This window comes from Peromyscus californicus, unplaced genomic scaffold (assembly GCF_007827085.1).
Source record: "Peromyscus californicus insignis strain IS unplaced genomic scaffold, ASM782708v3 Scaffold_13__1_contigs__length_99412109, whole genome shotgun sequence".
NCBI classification, from domain to species: Eukaryota; Metazoa; Chordata; class Mammalia; order Rodentia; family Cricetidae; genus Peromyscus; species Peromyscus californicus.
Window position 1 is genome coordinate 58,021,805 of NW_026294424.1, and position 13,533 is coordinate 58,035,337.

Sequence of the window (13,533 nt, forward strand, 5' to 3'; positions counted from 1 at the left end):
TATATTCAAGAACTAAATCATGTATTGCTTGGGGACCTAGAGAGATGGCTTGGAGGTTAAGAGCACTGGCTGCTCTTCCAGAGGTCCCGAGTTCAATTCCCAGGCACCACATTGTTGCTCACAACCATCTGTACTGAGATCTGGTGCCTTCTTCTGGTGTACGGGCATACATGCAGGCAGAACACTGTATACATAATAAATAAATCTTAATAATAATGTATTGCTTTATTGTTGAATGTTTCAATATTTAAAATGAAAAGAAAGGCCAGGCATGGTGGTGTGTGCCTTTAATCCCAGCACTCGGGAGGGAGAGGCAGGTAGATTTCTGTGAGTTCAAGGCCTGCATGGTTTACAAAGTGAGTTACAGGACAGCCAGGGCTATGCAGAGAAACCCTGTCTCAAAAAAACAATAAATACAGTAGTGGATAGGTAGCTTGAAGTGGCCATCTCTTGTAATCAGATTGGTAACTATCCCTGTTGTCATCAGAGAGCCCTCATTCAGTGACTGATGGAAGCAGATGCAGAGACCCACAGCCAAGCACGGGGCTCAGCTTGGAGAATCCTGTTGAAGAAAGAAGAGAGGAAGGATTATACAAGCCAGGGGGTCAAGGTCATCACAAGGGAACCCACAGAAACAACTAACCTGGGCTCATAGGAGCTCACAGACTCCGGACCAACAGCTAGGGAGCGGGAATGGGACCCACCTAGGCCCACTACATGTGTGTGACAGTTGTGTAGCTTGATCTACTTGTGGGACTTGTAGTGGTAGGAGCAGGGTGTGTCCCTCATGCTTTGGCTGGCATCAGGAACCTATTCCTCATGTGAGTTGCCTTGTCCAGCCTTAATAAATGGGGAGCGGCTTAGTCCTACCTCAACTTGATATGCTGTGATTTGTTGACACCCGTGGGATGTCTGCCCAACAGGAACAGAGGAGGAGTGGATTGAGGGGAGGGAGTGGGAGGGGGAAGAAAGTGGACAGGATGTAAAATAATTGAATACATTTAATGAATAAAAAAAACCAATAGTTAAACAAATAACTAAAAGAAAAAGAAAAAAAATCAACACAAAACGTAGCACTGGAGCTTGGGAGGTACCTCAGTTAGGAGGGCATCTTTAAGAAGACTAGAGTTCGGTTCCCAGCTTCCACATTGGATGGCTCACAACTGCCCGTAACTCCAGCTCTAGAGAGATCCGATGCCTCTGGTCTCCTAGGGCCTCTGCCTTCAGGTGCACATACCCACACACATGCACACGGTTAAAACTAATAAGAATAAATTGTAAAAAGTAGCTCTAAGCTATGTTCAGATTCTAAAATTTTACTTTTAGAATATATGCATATATATATATGTATATATAATGGGGAAACTGAATAAAGAACAGACTTCATTCCTATCTTAGAAAAGGTTTAAAATTTGAATACTGATTTTTCTAACCCCAAACCTTAATAGTTGATGAAGCTCGCAATCTGTTGGAGTGCCTATTCAGGCTCTTAAAATAAATGTGACGATGATGACGACGACGAGGAGGCTCAGGGTGCAGTCCTGGAAGGGCGTGGCATGCAGCCGGTGGCTCCCACTTACCTAGGAGGAAAGAGGCCATGGTCACTCCAGCAGTGATGTGACTATTTCGGCTGGACTCAAGGGATGAGCATGGGGCTCGTCGAGACATGAGTCTTCTCTGTGGGTCTCTAGTGTTTCTGCACATCTCATGAACAGGGTCATGCCTTTACTCTGAACTACACTTCCCATCACGTTTCTGCTTCAACGTCTATAGTAGATAGAAACAGTGACTTCCTCTGGTGCCAGGTGGATTCATTCCCCCTCCTCCCCCCGAGTGCAGTCAGGTTCCCTCAGCCTAGATTCTCTTGCCGCAATGCGATGTGGCAGGTGTCAATCCTGCCTGTGGAAGATGGGAAATGGGCATCAGTGCTGACTCTGATCATTGTCATTGGTCCTTGACCTTCCGTGCGAGAATCTTGTTTTCTTCTCTCCGCAGCTTAACTGTGAAGGGCAGCTTGCCAGCTTCGAGTAAGGAAAACGCTCCGGCCCCTCACAGTCAGGGCTCAGTCTGATGTTCGAAGGAGGGGATTGGGACCGTGTGCGCTGTGGCAGCAGGCCACGAGAAACCACATCTGAGATGGGGACTGTGACTGCTTCTCTGTCTTAAAAGTCAAAAAGTGTTGTGGAAGAGGACATTAGGGGGAATATAAGAGTGAGGATTCCAAGAGGGTCACGTGTGTAGAGCTCATGGCGTGTGGTGACTGATAGATAGCAGGAGAGTTCTCTAGGGGATGGAAAGGTCAGCTATATTTATATGGTAGAGTCAGGACCGATGGGATGAGGGAGGCATCCCAGTGGCTTGGCCAGTGCTGTCATATGCATCCACGTGGCAAAAGCTTGGTCTTTAGGAAGCCACTACTGGGACAGAATGGAACCTTTACGAGGTAGGCCTTGCGGGAAGTCTTCAAGTTGTTTAAGACTGTGCCCTGGAAGGAGATGGAGGGACCCCAGGCCCTTCCTCATCCTCTCTTGTGTGTGTGTGTGTGTGTGTGTGAATTAAGTGGTGTTGCTGTGCCGCACCTTCCTGCCACAGTGTCCTTTCTCACCTGAAAGCGACAACACAGCCCGTCAGAGCCTGAAGGACTATGGTCAGAGTCGCCCAAGCAAACCGTTTCTCCTTCTAAGTTGACTGTCTCAGGCGTTTGCTCTAGGAATGGAAAGCAGCGAACCACACAAAATGAACAGTGATGCTGTTTGCCGGGATGCAGGAGGAGAGGTTTTGGGAAGGAGAGAGAGGAGACCGAGTGAGCTGTGAGACAACTAAATGCAGGCTGAGGAGCTTCTCAGCTGAGACGACTTAGAAATGTGAATGGCTCATCTGGAGCTCAGAAAGGAGATTGTCTGGGAGAAAAATACTTGGGAATTATTAGTGTATGTGATCATCTCATTTGGGGGGCGGGGTACTAGTCAAGAGACAAGATGGGCTTCAGGGCCAGATGCAAACTCTTCCATGTCACTTTGTGACAAGCTATTCAAGGACTTGATCTCCTGGTTCATAAGTCACCTCTAGACAACACATGTAGAGTGGGTCATGTTCACAGTAATGTGAGTGTTTGACGGTGTGTGTTGGCACCAAAAGATAATAGTGACCTATTGGTTGTAGTATTAAGGCCACTCCAGGTGGTTAAAAGGGAGGTTTATTTTGTGGGGTAACTTACAAGTGAAGGGATAGGTAACAGGGTCTGGGAAAGGTGTAGCACAGTCCAGCGGTGTTCTCTGAAGAACTCTGCTCAGTCTACCTCCAACTTCCAGGATCCTGGAACCAAGAGAGCCGGCCCATCTGGATCTCGGGTCTTCAGGGGTCCTGTCTTGGCCCCACCTTGTAGGTGTGACAGTTACTGAAGCCTCAGTGGGGATAGTACTTCCAGGTCAAAGCTGGAACAGCTACCCCCTGCAGTGACCAAAGAAAAAGCAGGTGGAATAAGGGGAGAGAATGGGGCCAAACAGAAGTTGGGAGGGCCTTCAAATAGCCTGAAAACAAACACCTGGCAGGTAAGACAGGCGCCAGCAGGATCTCAAGAAGGGAAGTATACAGAGGCTGGGGAGATGGGACAGGTAAGCCATGCGAGTGTGAGGACCAGAGTTCTGGTTAGCAGAGCCCTCGGACATGCTGCCTGTAACTGCAGCCTGGGGAGGCAGAGATGGGGGCTCCTGAGAGCAAGCCGGCTATGGAAATGATGTACCAGGAAGCTCTGGGCTTGATTGAGAGACCTGCCTAAATGAATGAGCTGGAACAGGGCTGGGGGATGATTCCCAACCTCAACCTCTGTCCTCCGTGTACACTTCCAGCCACCTATGTCCCCTGACACATGCAGACATGTGTGGACACATACATAAGAAAAGGAAGAAGGAAAGTGTGGCCTGCCTGGAAAATCCAAAGGTGTGAGGCAGTGGAAGGGCCATTTTGCTGTCTTTGGGTTTCACAACCTGGAAGACCCGGGTGGCTTTAATGCACGCCAATTCAGTGGCTCTGCAGTGTAGATGAGCTCTCCCAAGCAGAAATGGATGGGCAGCAGGGAGAGAAGGCAGCAAGAGGAAGGCGTCTGGGAGACATTTGTGTGAGAAGAATGAAAGGGAAGATGTGAGGCTGAGGGAGGTTCAAAGTCCAGGAAAGATAGATCCCCTTCTCTGCCATCATCAGCCTCCTTTTCAGGGTAGGAGATGATTCTCTCATTCTTTGGGATGCCCTTGAGGCCCTACTCTGCGTCAGACCTGGTGTCAGCAAAGAAGACAGGTCCCGTCCCTTCCCTCATGGAGTTTCTCCTTGTCTCAGTGCTCTAGAGGGAGGCACGGAGACTGGAGGCTGGATGGGCTGGAGGGGAGTACAGCTGGAGATGTTATAGGGCAGCTGAGCTTGCACAAAAGCGTTTTGTCATCCCCCGGGCTGAGCTCCAAGATACATCAAAGGTTCCAGGCGGTGGTGGTGCACTCCTTTAATCCCAGCACTTGGGAGGCCGAGACAGCCAGATCTCTGTGAGTTCTCGGCCTACCTAGTCTACAGAGTGAGTTCCAGGACAGCCAGGGCTATACAGAGAAATGCTGCTTTGGTACCAAGCACCTCCATGGAGGCTCACAACCATCTGTAACTCCAATTTCAGGGGATCCAGTGCCCTCTTCTGACCTCCTTGGGCACCAGGCATTCAACATGGTACATATGCATGCATGCAGGCAAAGCATTCATACCCCAAACAAAAGAACAAACAAAAACTTTCTAGCGCTGCTACAAAAAGTAAAGTTAAGTGAAATAAGATTTAACTATGCCCTGGGGCTGTAGCTTAGTGGTAGGACAGAGGCCTAGAATGAGTGAGATTCTGGGTTTTGTTTAAAAAGTGAATTTGATGGTATCATAGGGGATTAGGTCAACTGTTTAAAATGGGTCTGGTTCAGTAAACTATGAAAAGAAATGGGTTGATTTATATTTTTTCCCTCACAATATGCCTTTTTTTTGGGGGGGTTACCTCTATTGAATTTTATTATTTTAGAGAATTACTGAAATAATTTTTAAGTAATCCAACAGAGTGGAGCTGTCAGAATTGTCTCACTTTCTCCTGTGCTTGTGTGTGTGTGTGTGTGTGTGTGTGTACGTGCGCGCACACGCAGTCGTACACACACATCTATATTGTATTAGATTGATTCATTTTCTTTTATGTGGAGTATTTTGCTTGCGTGTATATCTGTGCACCATGTTGTATGCTTAGTACCCACAAAGGTCAGGAAAAGGCACCAGATCCCCCAGAATTGGAATTACAGATGGCTGTGAACCCACATGTGGATGCTGGGAACTGAACCCCCATCCTCTGCAGGAGCACCAAGTCCTCCTAACCTTTGAGCCATCTCTCCAACCTCCCTCCCCTCCCCTGCCTTTTTTTTTTTTTCTTTTTCTTTTTCTGACACTGTGAGGCTCCTGTTCTCTGACAGATTCCCAGTAGGGTCTGTGTGTCCCACAATGAGTGTTAACAGTTTCACCATTTCTAGGTTTTATGTGTAATACAATTTCGGGAAATCTCATTCTAAGTAGAGTTTATTTGAACAAATACCCATTTCTCCTTACATTTGAGTATCAGACTGTTAAATGCTGGGGTAATAACTCTGCAAGTAGCTATGGCTGTGACTTAAGTTCTGTTTTCCTCCCCCAGGATTCTGCCTTCAGAAGCATGGGAAATAGATCACTCCATTTAAATTAGGAAAATAGGAGCACGATTTCCTGGCTCTCCAGACCTTTCCCAGGATGGACGCAATCACATTCACAGCAAGGAAGCATCCGTTCCCTAATGAGGTCTCGGTGGACTTCGGCTTGCAGCTGGTGGGCTCCTTACCCGTGCATTCTCTCACCACGATGCCCATGCTTCCCTGGGTGGTGGCCGAGGTACGGAGACTCAGCGGCCAGTGCTCTAAAAAGGAGCCTGGGATCAAGCAAGTCCGGCTGTGGGTTTCGCCCTCTGGACTGAGATGTGAACCTGACCTGAAGAAAAGTCAACAGTGGGACCCGCTGATCTGTTCCAGCATCTTCGAGTGCAAGCCTCAGCACGTCCACAAGCTGATTCACAACAGTCAAGACCCGAGTTACTTTGCGTGTCTCATTAAGGAGGAGGCTGCCCCCAGGCAGAGCCTCTGCTATGTGTTTAAAGCAGACGATCAAACTAAAGTAAGTTGAGGTGGGGATCGAAAGATAAGGCGAGGGTGGCTGCAGAGTCTGTATGGTGCCAGGGTCCGGATGCTTATTTTGAGTATAGTAGGGGTAATGAGAAAACGCTGCCGTTGTACATAGTTTGACAGGATTGGGGATTTATGGGAGTTTATAGTGTTTGTTGAAGGATGTTTATAATACATATTTAAAATGATGAGCTTTGGGACTCGCGTTGTTTATGGCATGGTTTTTAAATCTCTAGTGCAACTTGAGTTGCAGTGTGCACATGAGCCAGGGGTGATCGGTTCAAGTAAAAGAAATCATGGCTTGGTGCTTGGTGGTCCCCCAGACTGCGTTTCCTGTAAGTGGCCAGTGAAGGCCAGGCTGTTCCATTGCAAACTGCATTCTGAGCAGCAAAGTTCTAGGTCACATGCTTTGATGCCATTAAGAAAAATATAGTTATTTATCAACCGTATGAAATACTTTTAGCCGGTTTCCCAAGGCAGAGATAGCATTTACTCTTACAAAGGTTGTTGATAAGAACAGGAGCTGTGAGTCTAAGTTTTGATACTATCAGGGTTTCTCTTGTCTTTTTTTCCTTTTGCCAACTTCCGTTCAGATCTGATCACCCTGGTATTATGATGTGTCTGAGGGGAATGTATGAGGTGGGGCCAAAACTCTGCTGTTTCCCTGGCTATCTCTGCTTGATTGCCACTGGCATTCTTCCTAGTTCTCAGCAGGACTTCCTTCGAGTCGCTTGTCCGGTTCGTGAACATCCGTGCACTTCAAATGAAAATGTAATCCATAGAGCCACTTTCTCAGCTGGACTCATGGGGGAAATGTAGTTTCGTACAGAACACAAGAAACAGTCATGGGCCCCGCAGTAACCCCCCACAGTGGCCTGAAGGTCTGCCGTCTTGGGTGCTAGGCATAAGCATCTTCATGTGACTGGAGCTGTAGGCCACTTGTACTTAATGAGAATGCCAACCTTCCTTCCTTCCTTCCTTCCTTCCTTCCTTCTTTCCTTCCTTCCTTCCTTCCTTCTTTCCTTCCATTCGTTAGTTTCAAGTCAGGGTTTCTCTGTATATTCCTAGCTATCCTGGAACTCATTCTATAGACCAGATTGGCCTGAACTCGGAGATCTGTCTGCCTCTACCTCCTGAGTGCTGGGATTAAAGGCGTGCGCCACCACTGCCCAGCTTCTTTTCTTGTGTCAAAGGCAGGTTTCATGGAGCTCCAGCTGGTCTCAAACTCAAACCCTCTCTGTAGCTGAGGTTGATCTTGAACTGCTCATCTTCCTGCTTCCTCCTTCCACGTGCTGGGCTTACAGGAGTGCTCCCCCATGATCAGCTGTGTGCTCATTAATTTCAAGTTTAAAATGTGAATAGGATGACAACATTCTCTATTGCTTCCTCCTAGGTTCTTTTGCATACGCTCTGGGGTGTAAAAATATCATTTGGAAATTAACGTTCTTGTTGCCAAGTATAACTTGGCCCTCCATAGCCCGAGGTTCCATGTCAGTGGGTTCAGCTAACAGCAGATAGAAAATACTTGCCAAAAAAAAAAAGAAAAAATCGAATTCATACTGAACATATACAAACACACTTTCCCTTGTCCTTATTCTCCGGACAATGGCGTGTAGCAATTCACAGAGCACTGACATTGTGTCAGGTATTATGGGCAATCTAGAGGTTATTTGAGGGATTTAGGAGGCTGTGTGGAGGCTGTTTGCAAACTGACATTCTGTATAAGAGACGAGAGCATCTGTGGGTTCTGGTGTCTCCCGAAAATGTCAAGGGACAGCAGCGGATTTGTGGACACTCACTTTTGTTTGTGCCTTTAGCTCACTGGTTCAGTGGTTGCCACTCTGGCCGATGTCTCAGAGGTCTTTAGCAGAAGCAAGGAGGCTGGCAGATGCGTCAGGAGGGATTAGGTTGAGTGGTGCATGTCAAGAGCGTGAAGAATAGGCAGAAAGAAGTCTAACATGTGCCCTGAGTGTAGGGAAGAGCTTTTTTTTTTTTTAGTAAAGCTGATGTGTGGAGCTAAAAGCCACCGTCCTACTCAAGTGCCTTAGGACTATGAATCATGTAGTGTTAACCACACCTGCATGCATCTCGGATATGTTCCACAGATTCATACTTGAGAGTTCAGAGAGACTCGCTTCCGGATTCAAATCCTGTCTCTGTGACATGTAAATGAGTGACCTTAGGCAACGGAGTGCACTTGCTTATCTGTAGAATGGGGATGATTGTAGTAATGTCTCATGCAGTTGCTGGGAGGTTTAGGTGAGATAGAATGGAACCCAAAACTGAGTATGCTGCTTGAGGTTATAAGCAGTTGCCTGACAGGCATAAATACCTGGTTTCCATAACTAGCACTGCCAATAAAAGAAAGAAAATGTCCATAGTAATAAGCATTATGACCATGAGAAGTAATCAAGAGAGCTTTAAATTTGTATTTTATTTATTTATTTATTTATTTATTTATTTATTTATTTATTTATTTTGTGTGCATGTGATGGGGGAGGTGTACATGCCATGGAGTGTGTGTGGAGGTGAGAGGAAAACTTTCAGTCATAGCCTCGCTTTTTACCTTGTGGGTCCTGGGGATTGAACTTAGGTCATCAGGCTTGGCCGCAGGCCCCTTTACCCACTGAGCCATGTCACTGGCCTCTGTACTCAAGAAGGTTTTATGGAAGCAGATGAAGTGATAATAGCATTCCATGGGTTTGGTGAATAGAGAGTAGGTGTATAGAGATGGTCGTCTCCAGCTCTTGGGTGATCTTGTCATCCTTGACCAAGATTTTGTTAACTCTTACAAAACTCCATGAATAAACCTAAGGGTTCCTATTATTTGGGAAGATCTCAGGATGAAGGGGAGAGGGTTAAACAGCTGTCTTTCGCGGTGGGTTTTGCATAGAACATTGTCTAGCACCTCACAGTTTTGCCCCTTCCTGGGGTCTTCCCCAGCCATCTGTGATCAAGCTCTGGCCAGTCATTCAGACACCTGACAGAAGCGAGCGATTTACAGCAAAATTCTGTATCCCAGGCTTTCACTCTTGCTCCAAGTAGAGAATTAGTCTTACTCTATGTTCTAAAAAAGCCGTCTTTGAAATATAAATTAGTTCTTAAGATCGTTTTGGCTCGTGCACCGTTTTTACCAATATGAATTGTCATCTGAGTACAAATTGCTGCTGTCCTGCTCATTTTATTTGAGAGGGTTGTTTGCAACACAGCTGCTTAAGTCAGGCATTTTCTCCTTGTCAGAAATAGAAGAGTAAATGACAGCGGCCCTGATTTTAACTGACATATCTATTATGCTCTTGAGACACCTTGGCAAGATGTCTCCTAACAGGATTATCTGGTGTAGGAGTGTGCAGACCGGCACTGGCATTTCTCTTGACTGTTCTGTAGCGTTTGCTCAGTGAAAAAAATTCTCCAGATTAAGGCTTCTTCTAAGCAGATGAGGTCAGGCCTGATTGTGCGTGCCAAAGCAAACATGCCTTCGCTGCCCTGGGCATAGGCACAGGACTCCTGCTCAAGAGGAAATCCTTTTATCAGTATCTGAGTTAATCTGCTGCAGACTATCTAAGGAGACTAGGCGGTCTACCTGCCTCTACAGACTAATTTTACAGGTACACTGTGATATGTAGCCCTTCCCTTGGGTGTCCCATAGAACATTCTGAATCACTTCACAGAGGAAAGTTTCCATGACCAAATGCATTAGGATAGCATCTGAAATGTTTTTGCCTGAGGGCCAATGTTCCCTTTCAAAAAATTATCCAGCGTGTCAGGTGTGGTGGTGCCCACCTTTAATCCAGCACTTGGGAGGCAGAGGCAGGTGGATGTCTGTGAGTTCGAGGACACATGGTCTACAGAGTGAGTTCCAGGACAGCCAGGGCTATCTAGGGAGATCCTATCTCTACAAAACAAAATGAAAGTTACCAAGTATCCTAAAGAGTATTAGTGTATATGATTCATGTCTATCAACACTCGCTCTATTAGAAAGTAAAACTAAGACATTATAAAGATGCTGACTTCAGAATTTATTTAAATATAAAAGCAACGAACTCCTGACACATCAATATAAGGAGCGTTTTCATGAATTGTAACTGTTTTCCAAAAAGTGTTTAGCAGTAATAGTGGCCTAGCTTTATCTTTTCAGATCTCGTTAATACCTGCTTTAGTAGAAGGAGGTAGGTCCCTCCTAGCTGCCTCTCCATTGATTCTTTTGTGGTATGTCATGTTTATTGAGTAGCTGAAGAAAGCTTGACTTCAGACAGATAGGTAATTAAAAAAATAGAGAAGCTATGGTGACTTTTCTTACTGCTGCTACCACACAGCAAATGCTCCTTTCTTAAGGTTTGGCTGCATTGAGAAGTCTGTCTGAGTCCCGCAAGGCACTCTGCACATGGTTTTGTATTAAAACCCACTGTTTTCTTATCCTGTGCTTTAATGAATATTTTAAGCATGATCCTGTACCATCATGCACTGATTAGTTAGAAACTATTGTCTCTTTGAGTAACAGAGTGTCTACAAATATGTCTCTGTGTGAATATATGCAGGTGTCCATGGAGGCCAGAAGAGGGTATTGGATCTCCTGGAGCTGGAGTTACAGACAGGTGTGAGCCACCTGATGTAGGTGTTGGAAACCAAAATTCAGGTCTTCTGGAAGAGCAGTAAGTGCTCTTCACCTCTGAGCATCTCTCCAGCCTCAAGACATATTTTTGTTATCTCTATTCATATGTGTCTGTGTGCCTGTATGAGTGAATGCCACCTGTATGTGGATACCTGCAGAAGCCAGAAGAGGGCATCAGCTCCCTCAGAGCTGGAATTACAGGTGGTTGTGAGCTGCCCCTCATGGGTGCAAGGAATTGAACTCAGGTCCTCAGGAAGAGCAGCAAGTGCTTTTAACCACTGAGTGGTCTCTCCACCACCACAATGGGAGTATTTTTTTTTTCTAAGTGCCATATGTTTTTACTGGTTCTTTATCTCATTGGAATACAGCTCTTCAGTTATCATTTCTGGCCCTGTTTCTGGTCTTCTGGATTTCTTGTCCATTTGAGCACAGCATAGGTGTTTAACTGTGATGGGACAGGTGTCACTGGTGTGTGTGGGGGGGATGTTCCTAGGCTGCCCCTTTCCAGCCTTTATAGTTGGATAGTTTCTCTGGTCCCTCCCGGCCCCGTATTCCTGCTCATCCCAGTGGTCCTGCAGCCGCTTATAAAATAATCACTCAGAGGCTTAATATTATTTATAAACTGTACAGCCTGTGGCAAGCGTCTTGCTAGTTAGCTCTTTCATCTTAAATTAACCCATTCCTATTAATCCATATTTTGCAATGTAGCCGTGGCATTACCAGTCTGCTGGGTCTTGCTTCTCCTGGGGTGGCGGCTAAGGCATCTCTCCTTCCTCTTCTTTCTTCTTTCTGTCTATCTGCTTGGATTTCCCACCTGCCTCATAAGCCGCCTTGCCGTAGGCCAATGCAGCTTTATTTATCAACCAATCAGAGCGACACATATTCACAGCGTGAATTTCTTTTCTGTTGCTAAAAGAGATGCTAAATTTGGGGAGCTGATGTGGGAGCAAGGGTTGGGCTGGGGAAAGGGCCAGCAGAGTGAAGCTGGGGTAACTATGGGGGAGAAGCATGTCCAGAAGTGTGCTTGGAGAAGGTAACCTGATTAAATGGTGCTGGGGAAGATGTGTTTGCATACTTCTTCTAGCCTGTGAGAAAAAATGTTTGCCTTTTCCATGGCAGCTAAACTGTAGTTCTTTTCAAATGTCTTATTTATTACTTTCTGTAACTGTAAATGCTTTACTTTCTATGTACATGATACAGTGTGATGTGTAGGGCAGCGTTATGGAGTTCGTTCTCTCCACCTTTATGCGGGTTCTAGGGATTGAACTCAGGTTCTTTACCCACTGAACCATCTCCGTGGCCCTAAACCGTAAACTACACAACTTGGAGGTGACACAAATCTCAAAGTAAACTGTGTAGCTCCCTTATAATAACTTTGTTTCTGCAATCCTTCATAGACTTAAAAGCAGTAAGTGTTTCTTTTTGAAATCTCTAGTAAAAACAAAGACAGTGTCTCCTTGCTTGAGACTCTGTAATCCCATCATCTTTCTCAGGAGCCCCATGAGACTGAGAGCATCCACTCCCACCCACCACCCACCCCACCCACACATACCCCAACAGGGTTACCTTTCTTGAATTGAGAGGGTGGTCCGAAACTGGTTTTGGCAACTAGCCTGACTGATCCTTTAATCTCTCTGTGTTACCACTTTTCTTGTTGTTCCTTGGGTTCATGGTTTAAGCAAAGGTTAATGGTAGGGAAGGCATGGTGCCTGGTCTCATCGGGTCCACAGTCAGAGAGCAGAGAGAGGAATGATACTGTCCTCCCGGTTACTCAGTAACCGGTTTATATTTGGTCCCGGATCCTAGCCCCTGGGTTGGTACTGCCCACAATCTGGGAGGGACTTTCTGCCTCAGTTAAACTGGTTTGATGTGTTTCCTTGGAGATTCTGAGTGCAGATAAACCAACAATGGAGCTTAACTATTAACATCCCCCCATATGAAAGCCAGGGTTCTTTTGGCTGCTACATTACTTCATTAAAAACAATTTAAAGTTGTTTACTTCCGCCCTTAACTTGGTTTGGTTTACGTTTTGCCGAGGATCTACTTGTGCTAAAATTTCACCATCTGGGCCAGGTGTGGTGGTGCACGCCTTTGTCAGACAGATCTCTGTGAGTTCGAGGCCAGCCTGGCCTATATAGCAAGTTCTAGGTCAGTCAGGCAGACATAGTGAAAGCCTGTCTCAAGGCAAGCAATCAAATTTGCCATCTGTTTGAAATTTTAAGGTAACAATTTATCATCCACACCATGGTTTTCAGGACTTTCAATACAGTCTGGCCGCCAGAGGGCCTCTTGTGTGGCCGTTCTGCTTGCCAGCTCATCGCTGCCTTTGCCAGGGTGAAGATGGGGGATGGCCACACTGAGCATGTGTCCCCAAGTCCAGTGACTCTGAAGAACATGGCACAGGTTTTCAGAGATTCTTAGCTGTCCTTCCCACGGTGGGCGTTGTAACTATGGCAGAATTTCATTTGTGTGTCTGCTTCTGCTGTCCAGGAAAGGGTTCTGAGAAGGTTTTGTTGGGTGTGTTCTGAAGCCTTTTCTCTCTCCACACCAACTCATTCTCTGAAATTTCCTCTGGGGTGGCTTGGCAAGCTCTGACTTACTGTGCAGTTGCGGAGAAAGCGTAGTGTCCACGTCAGCTAAAAATTAGTTGACCGACTGTGAGCCAGACAGAAGTCGGCTGCCAGGTGCAGGGGTTGGCAAGGGTCCTTC

At 46.2% G+C, this 13,533-nt stretch overlaps 1 protein-coding gene across 3 annotated transcripts in view; it reads left to right on the top strand.

Moving 5' to 3' along the window:
- The window catches only part of Tbc1d1 (TBC1 domain family member 1), a 200,042-nt gene that overhangs the window by 8,693 nt on the left and 177,816 nt on the right, over window positions 1-13,533 (top strand). For all 3 annotated transcript variants that reach the window (XM_052734978.1, XM_052734977.1, XM_052734980.1), the window contains one exon: window positions 5,696-6,204. In XM_052734978.1, coding sequence (XP_052590938.1) covers window positions 5,788-6,204 — 417 coding nt within the window. In that variant the 5' untranslated portion in view covers window positions 5,696-5,787. The remainder of the gene's footprint in view (window positions 1-5,695; window positions 6,205-13,533) is intronic.